General features: G+C 41.0%; 1 protein-coding gene across 3 annotated transcripts in view; it reads left to right on the top strand.

Moving 5' to 3' along the window:
* LOC123632318 (CREB binding protein) overlaps window positions 1-18,101 on the top strand; it is a 133,562-nt gene that overhangs the window by 94,851 nt on the left and 20,610 nt on the right. For all 3 annotated transcript variants that reach the window (XM_045542447.1, XM_045542449.1, XM_045542448.1), the window contains 7 exons: window positions 1,165-1,581; window positions 3,240-3,419; window positions 4,261-4,450; window positions 9,295-9,413; window positions 10,796-11,035; window positions 11,472-11,560; window positions 16,757-16,837. In XM_045542447.1, the coding sequence (XP_045398403.1) occupies window positions 1,165-1,581; window positions 3,240-3,419; window positions 4,261-4,450; window positions 9,295-9,413; window positions 10,796-11,035; window positions 11,472-11,560; window positions 16,757-16,837 (1,316 nt within the window). The remainder of the gene's footprint in view (window positions 1-1,164; window positions 1,582-3,239; window positions 3,420-4,260; window positions 4,451-9,294; window positions 9,414-10,795; window positions 11,036-11,471; window positions 11,561-16,756; window positions 16,838-18,101) is intronic.

Here is an 18,101-nt window from a genome sequence, read left to right as displayed (position 1 = left end):
TCTCTTCTTGTTGAATATGTTTTTAATTATTCAGTCTAAAGCTGAAGAAAACTATTTGCCATTCATTTTGCTGCTTTTTTCTGCTTGTGTTAATTATAGTTAATCAGATTGCAACTATATACAAATTTTACATGTATTTAAAGCAGGTCAGTCTTCCACAAAAGATAAAATTCATGTCTTAATTTTTTAACATGAAGTAATGCTGAATAAGTCATTAAATGTATTAGATTTACTCACTAGATAATTATTAATTATTAATTTTCCATAATATCTCATTTTTCTAGAATAAGGATTAGCAAACATTCTGTTAAATGTTTGGATGATAAATATTTTCAGCTTTGTGGGCATACAGTCTTGGTTTTAATTATTCGGCTCTATTGTTACAGTACAGAAGCAGCCACAGACAGTACATACATGTATGTGGCTGTGTTGCAATAAAACTTTATTTACAGAAACAAGGAGCTCGCTGCATTTGGCCCATAGGCAGCAGTTCTGCTCTAGAACACTGATTCAGAATCATTTTTTAAAAGATCCACGAATAATTCTGAAATGTCTCCCCAGTGAAAAAACACTGCAGTGAAACATTTCAGTGTTTTAATAACTAACTTTAAAAAAAGATATACTTTTTTCTGTGGTGTAAGCTATGGATGAATGTTACAGAACATGAAGCTAACAAGCTGAGTAAATGAAAACTAGATAGCCCCCTTACCCATGGTTTCACTTTCCGAGGTTTCAGTTATCCATAGTCCAAAAATATTGAATGGAAAATTTCCAGAATAAACAATTCATAAATTTTAAATTGAGTGCCATTCTGAGTTGCATGATGAAATCTCACTCTGTCCCGCTCCGTGCTACCCAGCATGTGAATCATCCCTTTGTCCAGCATTTCCACCCTGTAGACACTGCCTGCCTGTTAGTCACTTAGTATCTGTCTTGGTTATCAAATTAAAGAATGAGGAACATTTGTAGTGTTAACTTTATTGGAAAGTGTACCTTATTATAAGTGTACAGCTTGATGAGTTTTTGCAAATAGAACATTCCCGTGAAACCAGCAGAACTCATCAAGAAACCACGATTAGATTTCCATACATTTAATTCTTCAAATCTATTGTCAATTTTCAAATGAGGGAGATAATTTTAACATACTCTGTTTGTTTCTGGTAGGGGCAGGTACCTGGTGCTGCTCTTCCTAACCCTCTGAACATGCTGGGCCCCCAGGCCAGCCAGCTGCCTTGCCCTCCAGTGACACAGTCACCCTTGCACCCGACGCCACCTCCTGCTTCCACGGCTGCTGGCATGCCGCCTCTCCAGCACCCGACGCCACCTGGGATGACTCCTCCCCAGCCAGCAGCTCCCACTCAGCCCTCAACTCCTGTGTCGTCTTCCGGGCAGACCCCCACCCCTACTCCTGGCTCAGTGCCCAGTGCCGCCCAGACCCAGAGCACCCCTACAGTCCAGGCCGCAGCCCAGGCCCAGGCAACCCCGCAACCTCAAACCCCAGTCCAGCCCCCGTCTGTGGCTACCCCTCAGTCGTCACAGCAGCAGCCGACGCCTGTGCACGCCCAGCCTCCTGGCACGCCGGTGAGCCTCTTGGTCTGCTGTCTTCCAGCCAAGACTCGTAGCTGATAACTTTCTCATAAAAATGTTCTGTCATGAGGTTGCTGCAGCATCTTGGTACAACCTCAAAAAGTATCTGTACCCTGAAAGCACTGTGACGAGCTGTGTTTTGTTTCCGGTAGGGGGTTCCAGAGGCTGTATTTGGCAGGGTGTGACTTATGATTATCCTCCCAGTTAAAGAAATTTGCAGAAATCAGTAATTATAAAGAAATCATAGATGGTCATATGTAGTTGAGGCTTTTTTCTTTTGTTTTTTTGTAGAGATAGGGTTTCACTGTGTTTCCCAGGTTGGACTTGAACTCCTGGCCTCAAGTGATCCTCTCACCGAGGCCTCCCAAAGTTCTGGGATTACAGGCATGAGCTGCCACACCTGGGCACACGTAGAATTTTTTAACTTTATAAGGGACCATTAACTGTCCTAGATAGATGTCTTCCAAGTTTATAATAGTTTTTCTGCTAATGTTTTGTGGGTTTGGTAAACGGCCGTGCTCCCAATGGTATGTCCTTTGACCTGGTCTATCAGCCACAGACCAGGTTAGTGCTGCCTGTGGCTCACACCTGCCTGCTCCTTCCTGGGGTGGAAGTGAGGTGATGTGGCGGGTCACAGCTTTGAGCATGTCTGAGGCCTGCCTCGGTGCCAGACTTGGAACCTTCTAGTCTGGACTGCTTTTGCGGACCCCGGCCCCAGACCACGTTCATCCCCTCCACACTCCTCCCCCAGGTTTCCCTGAAATCTTAGTATCCGTTTCCTTATCAGTCTACCGTAGACCCCTACCTCCTGAAATATGTTCACTTTATTCTTACAGACAGAGGCTATTTGGGCCACACCATCAAATGTTCAAGGAAGGGGCCACATGTGGTGGCTCATACCCATAATCCCAGCACTTTGGGAGGCTGAAGCAGGAGGATCGCTTAAGGCCAGGAGTTCAAGATGGACTGAGGATGTTTATTTATTAAATGTCCAAGTTAATCCCAACAACCCCAAGATGACATTATTATTCATACTTCTCCACAGGGGAATGTACTTACTTATCCTTATTCTATATTTTTGTCTTTAAATAAGATCCCTTTGTAACTTTGTTATCTTTTGTTTGTTTACTTAAAACTCCATCGGGCAAGACTTTGTAGGTTAAGAATTCTCTTAGTGGTTCCTTCTCTGAATGTATGCTGATTCCATGGTCCCCATGGTTCTTGTAGCTGACGTTGCTAATTATATACCGTTTCCATATTGACACTTGATCCCCCTCCCTTCATATCTGCTTAGACATTTATAATTCAGCCTTTACCATAAACATTAGCAGCCTTACTGAACAAAATTAATTTTAAAATAGGAGGTTGCATGACTTAGAAAACTTTGAGAAAGTAATTTTATATCAAAATTTTTAAAGCTCCATCCTTCCCTCTCTGAATTCTTGGCAAGAAGTGAGTTGTGCTTCTAGCTGATGATGACGTCCTCTAAAACTCACTCCTGTTTTAACTTCTGTTCTTCAGTTCTCTCAAATTGGGGTGCCTAGTAGGTTAGTATTAAGAAATGTTAAGAAATTGTAGCTTGGATGAGTGAAAGAGTGGGAGGTCATTATATTGTCTGTTTACAGAAGCGACTGATTTGGGTTTCTTCACAGCTTTCCCAGGCAGCAGCCAGCATTGATAACAGGGTCCCCACCCCCTCCTCGGTGGCCAGTGCTGAAACCAACTCCCAGCAACCAGGAACCGACGTGCCTGTGCTGGAAATGAAGGCCGAGGTCCCGCCTGAGGACACGGAGCCTGACCCTGGCGAATCCAAGGGGGAGCCTCGGTCTGAGGTGGGTTCCAGGCCCGGGGTGAGGCGGTGGTCGTGTGTGGAAGCTCTACCCTGGACGTGCCGGGGGTCTGCATGGATGTCCCTGGATTTTGTTTTAATATTCTGTTTGGTGTGACTTCAAGTGGCATTGTGTTAAAAACAGATTAGTTATTCATTTTAAAATACAAGGTATGGGTTTATTTTATTTTACCAGAAATGAAGAGCACTGGCTTATATTTTAAATGTTTGAATTTTCCAACGACCTTCTCTTTAATGTTCTTCATTCATTTCTAGTTCTGCACAGGTAGACTGCAGAGGGGTGGCAGGTTCATTTACTAATTAACCTGTGGCAGAAGCTGGAAACTGGCAGACCATGGGCAGGATCTAGCCTGTAAATGTGTTTTGTTTGGCCCACACAATATTATAAAAATCAGGAAATTGCACATAAAACTCTAGATTTCTGGCTTTTCTTAAATAGTGAGAAGCTTTCAGCATTGTGCTTGCATCCCTGTGTGACAGCAGCCTGGTTGTGATCACCAGCTGTGGCCTGCACATGGGGCACTGGCTCTCCAGTGAGTCAAAGTCTCACGCCTCCTTGCTGTCTCACACCACACCTCCTGCCTCTGAGCAAGGGCTTTTGATCCTGTTTCAATTTTCAAAGAAATTCTTATTCCAAATTAGAAATATTTATCTTTGAAAATACTGAGCATGTATAATTTTCTAAGCACTTTTACATTTAAGCATTTTCAAATTTAGGACTGATTACACAGTATTTGTATCAGAGTGCCTTACTGGACACCAGTGCTCGCTTCCTTCTTCTGACAGAGCAGAGGAATGATAAATGCAATTTTGTTTTTCTCTAGATGATGGAGGAGGATTTACAAGGATCTTCCCAGGTTAAAGAAGAAACAGACACAACAGAGCAGAAATCAGAACCGATGGAAGTAGATGAAAAGAAACCTGAGGTGAAAGTGGAAGCTAGAGAGGAAGAGGAGAGCAGCACTAACGGTTCAGCCTCCCAGTCAACATCTCCGTCACAGCCACGCAAGAAAAGTAGGTCTCTTTTACACTTCCCGACCTGTGTTGCTTTTCCATTGTGTTATGAGTCCCCACGGAGGATTAAAAGCTAAAGCAAACAAGTAATCCCATCTCCGTTACCTTCCTTGTCTGCCATTCCCCAAGTTTTACCTCTTAGAAATGGACTCCAGCCCCGTGACCCACAGGGTTTTATAGTGTGAATGAAACACCAAGCTGCAGCTCCGAGGGCTCCCAGAGTACAGGGCTGTCTTCTGAGATGGCACCGGCTGGGGGCCCGGCGTTGAAAATGTGTCTGAGTCCTTAAACGGGCTATGAAGTTTGGGCTTCACTTGGCAAGATATGAAGAACCAATGAAGTCTTTGGATAGGAAAATGACCAAAAAGCTGTGATTTTAGGAAAATGATCATTATAGCAGCACATATACGTGTACCGGAGATGGTAGGTTTCCACTGATGCAATTAGGAAACAGAGTCAGGGCAGTGGAGTGAGGGCAGTGCCTAGTGACCTGTGCAGCAGGATGGAGCAGAGGAAGGAGGCAGGAAGCTGTGGGTTCTGAGAGGTGTGGAGTAAGCCAGCCTTGAAGTGGGAGTTGAGTGGAATCCATTTGAGATGTGTCCAAAGTAAGAAGGTAACAGGGTGTTGGAAAATTATCAAGTGACCCTTAGAAATGTGAGCTGAAACTCAGAAAGTTCAGGGTTGCAGGCAACACATTTGAGAAAGATTACAGAGCAACGTTAGAGGCTGAGACTGCAGTTGTGCAGGACCCTGGAGGTCATGGAGTACAAGCCTCAGACCTCATTGGGCTCTTAAGAATTGAGGACCCTAGAGAGATTTTGTGTGGATTACTTGTCACTGTCTATTCTATTAGAAAAATTAAAACTGAGACATTTTTAAAATATTTAATTTATTTAAAATAATGAATCTGTTACATAGTACCCATAAGTAATGCATTTTTATTAAAAATAACTTTTCTAAAACAAAAAGAGTGAGAATAGTGACATCATTTTACAATTTTGCAACTCTTTGAAGGGAGTTACGGAAATAGCTGGATTGCACATCTGCCTCTGGTGCACTTTGTTGCGATAATGCTGTTTTGAAGTATATGAAAAAAAATCCAATCTCAGATGAGTAGTTATTAAAGGGAGTATTTTAATGACTCTATCAGGTAATTGTGGATGTTTTCCTTTGATACTGTACCAAAATTCAACAAGAGAAGGTTTCTAAAAGGTTAGTCGCAGCATGGAACCTAAATCTATGGCACTGGATTCTTCATACTCTGTGACATTAGAATCCACTGGGCTATCTTATACTTTGAATGGATCTTTTGTCCTTGGGTGGTTTTTGTTTTGTTTTTCTGACACTATCCTTTGGTCCTGTGGAAAACTTTTGTTCGCTGAGTTATGCAGATTTTTCATCCTTGTTAATATCACCATCAGTTTCTTCAAACAAGTATTACAAATTTTGAGAAGCTGTCAAGCTTATGAGGCAAATACAAGTTTTCCAAAACTCTTAATTTTTGATGAAAGCCCAAATTTTATCCTTGGAACACATACTGTCAGTTGTCCTTGAATTAACTGGCCATATTTGTTCATATTTGAGAAAATGTCTACCACATACCATCAGAACAAGGCACTACTTCAGCTCTCAATCCCGGCGCTCACACAAGTGCTGTTTCCCAAGATGGCCATTGTATGCAGGGCATGTGCTTTATGCAAACATCCCATTTCATCACACAGAATAAAAGACATGGGCTGGACACGGATGGTGGCTCATGCCTCTAATCCTAGCATTCTGGGAGGCCGAGGTGGGAGGATCACTTGAGCAAGAGTGAGACCCCATCTCTACTAAAAAAAAGGTAGGAAAAAAAAAATTAGCCGGGCAACTAAAAATAGAAAAAAGTAGCTGGGCATGATGGCATGCACCTGTAGTCCCAGCTACTCAGGAGGTTGAAGCAAGAGGATCGCTTGAGCCCACAAGTTTGAGGTTGCTGTGAGCTACACTGACGCCATTGCACTCTAGCCCAGGCAACAGAGCAAGACTCTGTCTCAAAAAAGAAAAAATAAAAGGTACATACCAGTACCAAAGGTGGAGATTTAATAAAAATAATACTTTTTACTACCTCATCAAGGGTATCTTTCTCAAGTGTGGCTGGCATTTTTTTCTCAGTGCGCAGCTGCAGCAAAGAATGTTACAACACTGAGTACAGTTTGATGCCTCTGCCTTTCTTTTTCTTTGGTTTTGTTTTTTTGTTTGTTTGTTTTGCTAAGATGTCAGCAATTTTACTCACAGTTACTTTTGCACCATCTATGCAAATAGCAACATGTGCAAAAGGCAGACGATGACTTGGTGTTATCATGAAAATCATTTTAGGATTAGTAAAATAATTTTGATGTTACAGACCCATAGAAAGGGCCTAGGACAGTGCTAGAACTTTCTGCAGTGATGGAAATATTCTGTATCTGTGCTCTCAGTGTGGCAGCCACCAGCCACTTATGATTCTTGAGCACTGAAAATGTGACAAAGGTGACTGAGGAAATGAATTTTTTTATCTTATATAATATTGCTTCATTTAGATTTCAGTAGGTATGCATGGCTGGTGACTGCCATATGAGATAGCACGAGGATCTCCAAGGGGTCCGTGAACCATTTTGAGAACTGCTGATGTGGCACATGGTCCTAATGGAATGGAGGAGGTTTTGAGGCCAGAGAGGTGGGGTGACAAACTCCACGGTACTCCACACTAATTGGTAGCAGAGAATTTGATTCAAATACAGCTTCTGACTTTTACTTCAGCTCATTTGGAGTCTTATTACATAAATGTAGTGGTTTAAGACAGGAGTTTGAAAATGCTTTTCTCAGCATAGGTTTTAGCCATTGTTTAATGAATGAGTGAATGAATGAATGGTCAGCCACCAAAGTGAGACCCATTTAAGGCCCTATCACATTTGATTACCACCAGGGAGAAGATAGGGTTTAGAGCAGGAGTCGGCAGACTTTTTCTGGAAAGGGCCAGATAGTCCATGTTTTAGACTTTGTGCCTCATGATGTCTGTGTCACAACTGCTCAATGCTGCCATTGTGCAGAAGCAGCCATAGATGATCTGTAAATGAATTAGCATGGCTGTGTGCCAATAAAGCTTTATTTTTGGAGACTAAAATCTGAATTTTGTGTAATTGTCATGTGTCATGAAATACTCTTTTCTTTTTTTTCCCAATCATTAAAAAATGTAAAATCCATTCTTGGCTCTCAGACCAGAAAAAGGCAAGCAGCTGGCCAGATATGGCCTGTTGGTCATAATTTGCCAACCCCTCATCTAGGGGAATGAAAAGCTATTCGTAGAAAAAAAAAAAAAAAGAAAAGAAAAGCTATTCGTTAAATAATTATTTTCGATGGGCGGGACATGGACAATGTATATGACCTAAACTTATGTACCCCCATGATGAGCTGAAATAAAAAAATAAATAAAAATAAATAAATAAATAAATAATTATTTTCTTATAAAGAATTATTCAAAGAACACCAAGTGCTACTTTATCTCTGTATAAAACAGAGTACAAGAAAAGGAGTTAGCAGGAAGCGAAGATGTACATGTTTCCAACACTGCTGGAGGGCATGTCTGCTCACTGGGCCTGGCCTTTGTGCTTTGTGTGCTTGGGGAGTGCTGCATTTGGATTTTTACTTGCTCACCCAGATCTCAAGCAGCAGTCTGAGGTCTCAGGCATCCAGGTATCCCAGCGAGGAGGCAGGGTCTGCTGGAAGTTGGTCAGGAGACCCGATCAGTCCCTGGCTGAAATGGGAGTAAACTCTGGGGAAACTTCTTGGCGCTGCTGTTTTCATTTCTAGAGTGAGGGTGTTAAGTTGGATTTCACCTTTAACCTTTACTTTCACCTGATAGAAATCAGATGGTGCCTTCCAGAATTCAGCAAGTTAGACCCACCCCTACCCCAGACAGAAATGTCGATGGGCCCGTATACCAGATGCATGCTACTTCCAGCTGGCACTTTAAGTGTTACCCTGTTTTAATCTGATTTTTAAATTGTGGTTTACCACATATCTGTTGTAGAAAGTCTTTTCAAGATACAAATTCGCATCACTATGACCTAAGTCAGCAGAACTCCTCAGACGGATTTGCCTCATCTTTTTTCTGTGTGAAAGTGCATTTGAGCCACATGGAGGCATGACACACTGACTGCTAATTCACCTGCCTCCAGCACTGAAGAGTTTTGTATTTGGCATCCAGTGTTTATTTTTGTATTGGTGACAACAAAAAGTGTAGTAGGAAGTAGGATGGGTAAGGGGTTGGAGAAATTGGCATTGGTAGATATGGGAGGGAACACTACAGAAATTTTTAGAAAAGTACTTATTTTTATAGCTCTGTTACCGTATACATTGTTTATGAGGTTGTAATTCAAAAAAATTTGTCTCAAGCAGCCTCAGTTTAATTCAGCCAAGGACAGAAAAGTTTCATCAGAGGATTTTTTTAAGGTCCCTTCCGGTGAAATGGCTTTATTTACTACCCAGTTTGATCAGTGAAGCAGATTTGGAAGTTAGCTTTATTTTCTATTTCAGCAAATTTTTAATGTTGGAAACCCTTTCATTGAAGAAGCACACTTCTCAGTATCGTATTTTGCCTTAGGACCTGAATACAGTTTTTTAAACACTAACACCACGGTGCTTTCACAATCACTGAATTATGGCTTTAGTCCAGGGACTCTTGTGATGATGGACGAGAGCCCCTTGAGTGCCTTGGAGGTGTGTGGCTGGAGGTAGCAGCAGCTGGGCTTCCATTGTAAATGTGACGTACGAGGGGCCTGAGTACCTTCTACATGGTGTCTTTTCTTGATGTTTCCTGACTGCAGTCTTTAAACCAGAGGAGTTACGCCAGGCCCTCATGCCGACTCTAGAAGCACTGTACCGACAGGATCCAGAGTCCTTGCCTTTCCGGCAGCCTGTAGATCCCCAGCTCCTAGGAATTCCAGTAAGTTAATGTATTATATTGACTTATGTTAATAAGTAAAAATATATTAACTGTTGTCTGTCAACAATTATCCATGGAAACGTTTATTTCTTTCAATTTCACCATCAGTGGAGCCCCAGGTCCGAGGAGGGGGCGCATTAAGGTGGGGGAGCATGCACAGGGGCCCCAGGCACTCACTTTAGCCTGGGCCCCTGGGGCCTCAGTTTATATTTGGGGCTTTGGGTAAGCCTTTGTCTAAAAGAAGGAGCAGCTTAAAGAATTGGTGAGTGTCAATTATAAAATACTTTGTTCTCTCTGATACTCATGGGTAGACTTGCAAAGGCCTCGTGGACCCAACAAATTCTATTTAGTAGTAGTTATTAGTTTTGTGTTTACGTTTATCTTGGAATTTCATTCTGTTTGCTAGGATCAAGAGCAAATCTCTAGTCTGGCGTAGTGACTCACCCCTGTAATACTGGCACTTTGGGAGGCTGAGGTGGGAGGATCACTTGAAGCCAGGAGTTTGAGACCAGTCTGGGCAATAGTAAGACCCCATCTCTACAAAAAATGAAATGAAATTAGCCAGGCGCGTTGGTGCACGCCTGTAGTTGCAGCCATTCAGAAGGCTGAGGCAGGATGGTCATTAAGCCCAGGAGTTTGAGGCTGCAGTGAGCTATGATCACTCCATTGCACTCCAGCCTGGGTGACAGAGTGAGACCCTGTCTCGGAGGGGGAGGGGAGGGCAGTAAGTCTCTAGAAATACACATTGTATGATAAATTTGTTCACTGTTTTAATTCAGTGAATTAAAATCTTTATTTTTAAAATTTTTTATTAAAAATATGTTTTAACATTATATTTTCTTTAACTTTCCTTTGAAGTAATTTGATCATACTTGAAAATATTGGGCCGGGTATGGCGCCTCACGCCTGTAATCCCAGCACTCCAGCACTGTAGGAGGCCAAGGTGGGATTATCACTTGAGGCCAGCAGTTTGAGACCAGCCTGGGCAACATAGTGAGACCCTGTCTCTACAAAAGAAAAAATTAGCCAGGTATGGTGGTGGCACCTGTAGTCCCAGCTACATGGCTGAGGCAGGAAGATTGCCTTTGTCTAGGAGTTTGAGGCTGCAGTGAGCTGTGATCTCACCACTGTACTGTAGCCTGCGTGACAGAATCAAGATCCTGTCTCTTAAAAAAGAAAAAAAAGAAATGAAAAAATTAGTTAATTTTAACATGTAAAATCAGAGGAACATTTTTTTTTTTCAATTCCCATTTCTTACTATTGGGAATGGAAGTTCTTCTGGTACTTTCTTATTTTTAATGTATTTTAGCATAAAGCTGCCAGATAAGGCTGGCATTTGGAATTTGAGGTATCCCCTAGACTGAGACCATTTTGTTTTTAAGGATTATTTTGACATTGTGAAGAATCCCATGGACCTTTCTACCATTAAGCGGAAGCTGGATACAGGGCAATACCAAGAGCCCTGGCAGTATGTGGATGATGTCTGGCTTATGTTCAACAATGCCTGGCTCTATAATCGTAAGACGTCCCGGGTCTATAAGTTTTGCAGTAAACTCGCAGAGGTCTTTGAGCAAGAAATTGACCCTGTCATGCAGTCCCTTGGATATTGCTGTGGACGCAAGGTACAGTTTTAAGTTTTTTTGGAAAATGAATTTTCCTGATTAATACAGCCAAAAAGGGTGTTACACTAACATGAAAGACTCAACATTCTGACCACACTGTGTGCTGGCATGTACGCACGTGCAGTATGGTCTCTCCTAACACGGTCGGTACCCACAGAAGCAGTGTGATGGGTGCTGATGGGGAGGCCTTGGGTAAAGCATTTCTGACTGCCCTTGTGTCCATTTCGTATGTCTGTGATACGTGTCTCCTAAAGCCAAAGCTACACTAATTTTGTCACAGTTTATCCCAAAATGTCTTTCAATAGTTCCTAAAATTGTACTAGCAGAAGTAATGTACTAGCTAAATCTAACTGTGTAGTGGACTAGAACATTACAGGACAGTCAATGGAATATATTTTTATATTTATATAAAAGTATTTCTCCTTTGTTTTTGCAGTATGAGTTTTCCCCACAGACTTTGTGCTGCTATGGGAAGCAGCTGTGCACGATTCCTCGAGACGCTGCCTACTACAGCTATCAGAATAGGTAAGCACCGAGCAGTTCCCTGCATTGTGGGGCAGAATCGGAAGGTCTTAGAGCAAGGCATGCTCATCTCATGGTAGCCCAGGCACGTTATTTCTTTCCTGAAGTTCCCAAAAGAAAAAAAAAAAAGTGCTTCTTAGTCACTCAGATAGGCCTGTGGTCTCTTATTTATAAAGTGTATGTTTATAGTGTAAAAGTTTAATCTCAAAACCACTTGCCACACTACTTATATTAGGCACATTCATTCTTAAGGCAGTCTTTCTCACGTGTAACCCTGTAAGCAAGAGTCTGAAGTTGAGAGTAACTCTAATAAAGGTTGACATGCCCTTTTTTTTCTCTTAATACAAGTAGAAAGTTTATTTGGGCCAAGCTTGATAATTGCTATCTGAGACCATAGATTCAAGTTGCCCTGAATGTACACTCCCAGTCTTTTTCAAGATACTTGTAGAGTAGAAAACTTGTATTTTACTGTTTTGCCTGCATATATTTGCCTAGGTTAATTTGGCCTGATCAGTCTGAAGGAAAGACAGAAAGACATGCATGAGTGCTACTTCCTTCAAGAAAGAAAAAAAGTCTGTGATTTTTATTTTAATTGTTTTTATATTTTAAATTAGCAGCACAATACAAAATGAGATCTGGTGTTTTTATTGAGTTCAAGGATAACCCTCCTATTATCGTATGGCTATTTCCAGGTTTTGTGAGTGGTGGATCTGCTTGAGAAATATTTGCTATTCTTTTGGAATATAAAGACAGCTGAAGAATAGATCTCCTGTCTTAAATAGAGGGAGAGTGAAAATATTTTTTGTTGTTGTTGCCCACACAAATACAACTTAAGTGGCCACGTGTTGCCGTAGCATGAGGACATCATGCCCTTGAAGCCCAAGCTATGACTCTTGGTCATACTCAATAATGTTGCCTCCTGTCATGAACCACCAACTGGACTTTATGTGACCAAGACAGAGCTCCATGCCTAGTCTTTGTCTTTAGGTTCAAGTATGAAATATCAGCATTAGGGTTTGCTGTTTGGATTATTTTGTTCTTGTTTAGTCATAGTAAATACATATGTTCCAATAGTTCAAAGAAGATAGAGGACTTTTTGTTACTTGTTCAAAGGTACATGCACAGATCTGAAAAATTTGTAAGTTTGCAATGATTTTTCCTCCAATTGTGTTTTTTAATCCTTTTAATTTTTTAAAAAAAACTAGCCATGTTCAAGATAACTCCCATCAAAATCCCATTTTTTTTTAAAAAAGAGCTATTGACACAAAAACGTCTCAAGAAAATGTTTCTAATCCTCTCCTGGCCCACTTAGTCTTTCCAAATACTGTTCAGTGTAGAGAAATGCTGGTGCATGGGGCAGAGATGGACCCCAGAGAGCATCTCTGCTGGAAGTGTAGCCTGTACAACTGTCCTGCTGAAAACAGTGTAACATTTGGAGTCCGATTTCTGTCTGAACTTCCCCTTTTTTCAATGGAAGCATTGTAAGACAAAGTTTGAAATCATAGCATAGCCCTTCACAGTGGGATCCCCCCACAGTGACTTGGTGTTGTCCTGGAAGTTCTAGCCCTTCCATTTGGTTTTAGTCATGTGACCTTCAGCACATCCCACAATATGTTAAGTTTACCCTTGTCCTCGGTACAGACACAGTAACATCTTCCCTGACAGGCTGATGTTGTCAAGTCCCCACTGAAATAATGAATAGGAATGCGCTTGGGAAACTGGGTGTGCCGAGTAAAAAAGTTGTTATGATGTCTTAAGAGAACAGATTAACATTTAACATTAACTATACCCTAAAAACATGCCACCTCCAGGCTATGTTGCCCAACACGGTTTTGGTCCAGAAGGAAGAACAGATTTGCCACTTCTCTGAAGTGTTTGAGGCCTTTCATAGTTGGTTTCCCTGTTCCTGGGCCCTTTGGGACCCTGCTTTTGCTGATTTGCACAGATTTTGGCCATATAAGTTGAGAGGAATTAAGGTTCAATAGAATTGATACGATCAGGCTGTCACTGATGGAGTGTAGACGCAGGACCATTGTGAAAGTTGTGAAATGTCAAATTTTATTTCTATATAGAACTTCATTTTTAGTAAACAAAAGTAATGTATTTTCTTAAGAGTGGAAATGCAAATAAAGGAGTTCTGTTTATTAATGATACATTTTAAAAGTCTAAGCATGCCTCTCAGCTGATTTCACAGGTGTGTTCTGTAGAATACTGTACTTGAGTAGACTAACATGTTGTAATTCTGAGAAAGCAGTGGCCTAATTCTACAGTGAACAACATTTTAACTGCTTACATTTTTATTTTCAGTTTGACTATTTATGAACACTGTGGTGTTCTTATAATTGTTTTGGCACTTATAGTCCTAAACTGTTTGGGCACTTAGAACAATAGAAAATCTTACAGACCATTTAAACAAGTGAAATTCTAATATATAAACTAGAGTATAGTTACATTTTCACTTGTTTCCATACTTTGAAAATTTGAAAGTAACTCATGTTGGGAAAACTGTTCTAGAGCTTTTCCAGTTAGTATCTATAGATAATATCCCAGTTATTCAAATACAGTGATACGGTATTTAAAACAATCTGCATTTGAAAACTTACTCCATATATTAAATTACCCTTACAGATAAACTGTGCAGTTACATTGTTCTAACTTTAGCAACCCAGATAAGCATCATCATTGGATTATGTGAAGTATTTCTCCTTTGCAATTCCATATTCATCAAACTGCTTCCTTCACGCAGGCTCTTAGAGTTGAAAAGTGAATTCCTGAACCTTTATGTATTCCCAGGGAGAATAAAGTTTGGACTAGGTAATAAGATAGGGTCAGTCTGGCATTAACATCTTCCTCTGGCAGTGCTTTGGGACAGACACTGGAGTCTAACTCTCTGTCCCTCCTGGTTTCTGACCTTAGAGTCTCCGGAGTGGGTCACACTGAGAGACCTTTGGTTTCCTCGACCCTCTAGGAGCTGCCATTCTGCCGTTAGTGCTTCCTTCTGTGTCAGTTTCCTCTGTGGGAGAATGATAGGTTTACGGTTCTTGTTTCCTAGATGTTGCTCAGGTTGGTGTTCTGCTTGAATAAAAGCAAAGAATTTGTCCAGGGTTTTAAAACCATTTAGACTCAAATGTGATTATCGTGGTAATTTCATTTCAAAATATGTTCAACAGTCCTCTTCTAGCTGTCCCGTAGCGCTGCGTGTTTGTATCATGAGTGGAGCACTCAGTTCTGGGTTTTATTTTTAAGGGGAAATAACCTGGCGTCAGAATGTCTTTTGAGCATTGTTTTGGTTGCCAGTGAATTGGTTTATCGTTTCTGTACTTGAATTCCTTCTTGCTATCGATGACTGTGCTCTCCTGAACAATGAAATTCTTTTCAATACAGGATTTTAAGACTCCATAAGAATATTTACAAAACAGCGAATGGCCAAAATGTTGCTATAGTTCATTCAGAAACAAACAAACAAAAACCCGTTAATCTGCCTGTTCCTGGTCAGAGTTTTTAATCTTGGCAGAATTATTAATTGAGTTAGTCCCAAATAGTCCCAGCAAGAAACTTTCATTGCTTCATTTGTTACCCACAGTGAATCTGTCATATTCCTCGTCAGCCAAATGCGAAGAATTGGATAATCTTGAGATGTTGTGCATGCTCTGAAGTTTTATGCTTTAACATTGCTACATGTGTTTGGTTAGTGAAACATAACAGACAAATGCTCTACTGAATTAAGATTATAGAGTTGGAACTTGTGGGGGACCTGTCCTAGTGGTGACGAAGACAAACTGGCCATGCGGTGGCCGTGTGTGTGCGTGCGTGGAACTGCAGCTGCCCTGCCACGTTCCACACTTGGTGGCTCAGCGTGGCACTCCAAGTCTCCTCACAGTGTTTCAATACTAATCCTTCCTGGCACCTTGTAGACGTAGTTTTGAGCACTAAACCTCGTTTCATTGTGCTGCCGCCGCTGCCTTACGCTCATTCTTTCCACTTGTATACTTCATCTCCATTCAGCCTGTTTATTTTTACAGTATTCCTGTGTAGTCATCTTGTTCTATGCAGCGTCAGCCTGCATTTTTGTTGATTTCTCATTTATGTCCTTTCCAAACATTTAATCGTTTTTATTTTGATTGTTCTTATTTGATAGCTTGAGCCCTGGCTCTATATTATCTTATGAGAAATTGGGGTGATGGATAATTTCTCAAATGCAGATTGTTCTTTAAAGATTAACTTTCTAAATTTGCTTAACTTGGATTGTCACCAAGTCAGAACAGTCATTCACTAAGTATCTCAGATTGATGAATGATTGGTCCCAGCACCAAAAACCTCAAATCAAAGCTTAGAATCGAATTTTCAAAGTCTTTAAGATTGTTCATGGATTTGCATATATTGTATTGTTTATACAATATATCACAATTTTTTTTCTCTATATATTCTTATTGATAAATGGCTGGAAAGTCTTTGACCCCGATTACATTTCTGTTCAATGTTTGTCTAGAATATGGATTTGGTTTCATTTGTATTGTAACACAATTAACTGAGTGATTAACATGAGAAAAATAACAGGAAAACATTAAAACCAGTTCTGGGTGCTCAGCGTTTTCATACATTTAAAGATCTGGCTTAATATTGCAAATAAAATCTCTGAATTGCTGTCAAGCATAAATTTTCCATTTTGAAAAATAAAGCTATTTCGGTTTAAATTGCTTTTTTAAGGCCTTTTGTCAGACTGTTTTGTTCAAGTAAATTTTTCCATCTCAAACCCTGGAGTTACATTTTACTTTCTCTGAGTAGTAACAAAATTCAGATTCCCAAATTTAGGCTCCATGCAATTCTAGTATTAACAACTCCTTGAAAACATTGCCTCTTGGAGCCGGACGAGCCTGTCATTGTTAGTGATGATGGCCTGTGACGTGTGCAATGAGACCGAATGCTAATCAATGCTTTGCCTTGGCTTTCTGCTCTGTGTTGTCTTGGTGTTTGCGTCTTACCTTTGTGTCTGTGCTATTTGTCCCTTCCCTGTTCTCTAATCCTGCCCTTCCCCACCTGCCCCTGTTCCTTTCATTGTCCTCACTGACCCATCAATCAACCAACAACGCCCCCCCTTCGTCGTGGTGCTCTGCCCTGCTCTGATTGGTGGCTTCGTTGCTTGGGTGGCTGTGTGTTATGATGGACCAGTTCACCCAAGTATGGCCTTCTTGCTGACAGGTATCATTTCTGTGAGAAGTGTTTCACAGAGATCCAGGGCGAGAATGTGACCCTGGGTGACGACCCTTCACAACCCCAGACGTAAGTACTGTCCTTTGTTTTTCTTGGGGGATGACCCTTAATTGTTTTTCCTCTTGTCCACGATTAAAAGGGAAGCACCACTGCTATTTTGACTTTTGTGCAGTGTTTTTTTCTTTTTTTCATATTACCTGTGCCCACATTTAATTTGAATGTGTGTCATACACATTTGTACTGAAGATGTAGGGGTTTTAGCTGAACCCCAGTGCCACCTCTGCCTTCTTCCTCCATTCAAGGCAGTGTCCTGGAGCCTCCCACTGTAGTTCATTGGTCTCTCTTGACCTTGGTCTATCTCTTCTTCTAAAGGAATTGCTTTTTCCTAGGGGTTGTCAACCTGTACTTGGGGAAATTGTAAATTTTCACTTACACTTTAAGAAACCAGGTAGCCCTAGTCACAGAACTGGTGGTAGCAAAAAGTGAGTTTTGTATACATACCCTGTCTTTTACATTTAGTTTGTCTTCCACTCAAACTTCCATCCTTTAGGCTGCTGAACTCTAATGCAGATTGATGAGATTCCAGTGCTCTCCAACCCCATTTTTGGTCCTGAAGTGTAGATGTGTCTCCTTCCTTGCTGGTAGTTTAACTGTTGCTCGCTAGCTCCAAAGTAGACAGACGTGACTTCACTGGTTAACTTTCTCCTTTCCAGTGTTTCCCCTTGGGCAGAGTTAACCTTTGAGTGGTACAATGGCCAGAGTGTGGCAAGAAAAAGCAAGTGCACAAATTGGATGGTGAACTCATTTATATACTTGAAATACCTCAAGGAAAAAAAAAATTCTACTAGCCACCACATCTGCCCAGGTCTGCCAGTATTCTGTGGTTCTCTCTTTTCTCCAGACTGGGTTTCCCGGTCTTCCGTGATTCCTACCCCACGAGCAGGAAGGCTGGCCACCAAAGCAGTTTACAGCTGTGTAGGCACTCAATCTGTAGCTCCGTTTTACTTTATTAAAATGCAAAACAAACCTAGTAACTTGTAAGGCAGACAAACCAAAATGACTGAAATTCTATATATTCAATTTATTTTTTTCCTTTGTCATCCTGATTTCTTTGGTCTAATTGTGTGGTTAATAATTGGATTGTATAATTCTGTGAATCAGCAATAATTGACGTACACTGATCATAACATAAGGGCAGTAGAAGCCCAGATACCCAGCCCTTTCAAAGCAAATAAAATATCCCCAAGTGGATGCTATCTTGTTGCATAGAGGCAATATTGTAGTTAAAATAATTGGTTACACTAATAATCAAATTCAATAGCCATTCACCATA

Source organism: Lemur catta, chromosome 2 (assembly GCF_020740605.2).
Source record: "Lemur catta isolate mLemCat1 chromosome 2, mLemCat1.pri, whole genome shotgun sequence".
NCBI lineage: Eukaryota > Metazoa > Chordata > Mammalia > Primates > Lemuridae > Lemur > Lemur catta.
This window is presented reverse-complemented; position numbering and strand designations above follow the sequence as displayed.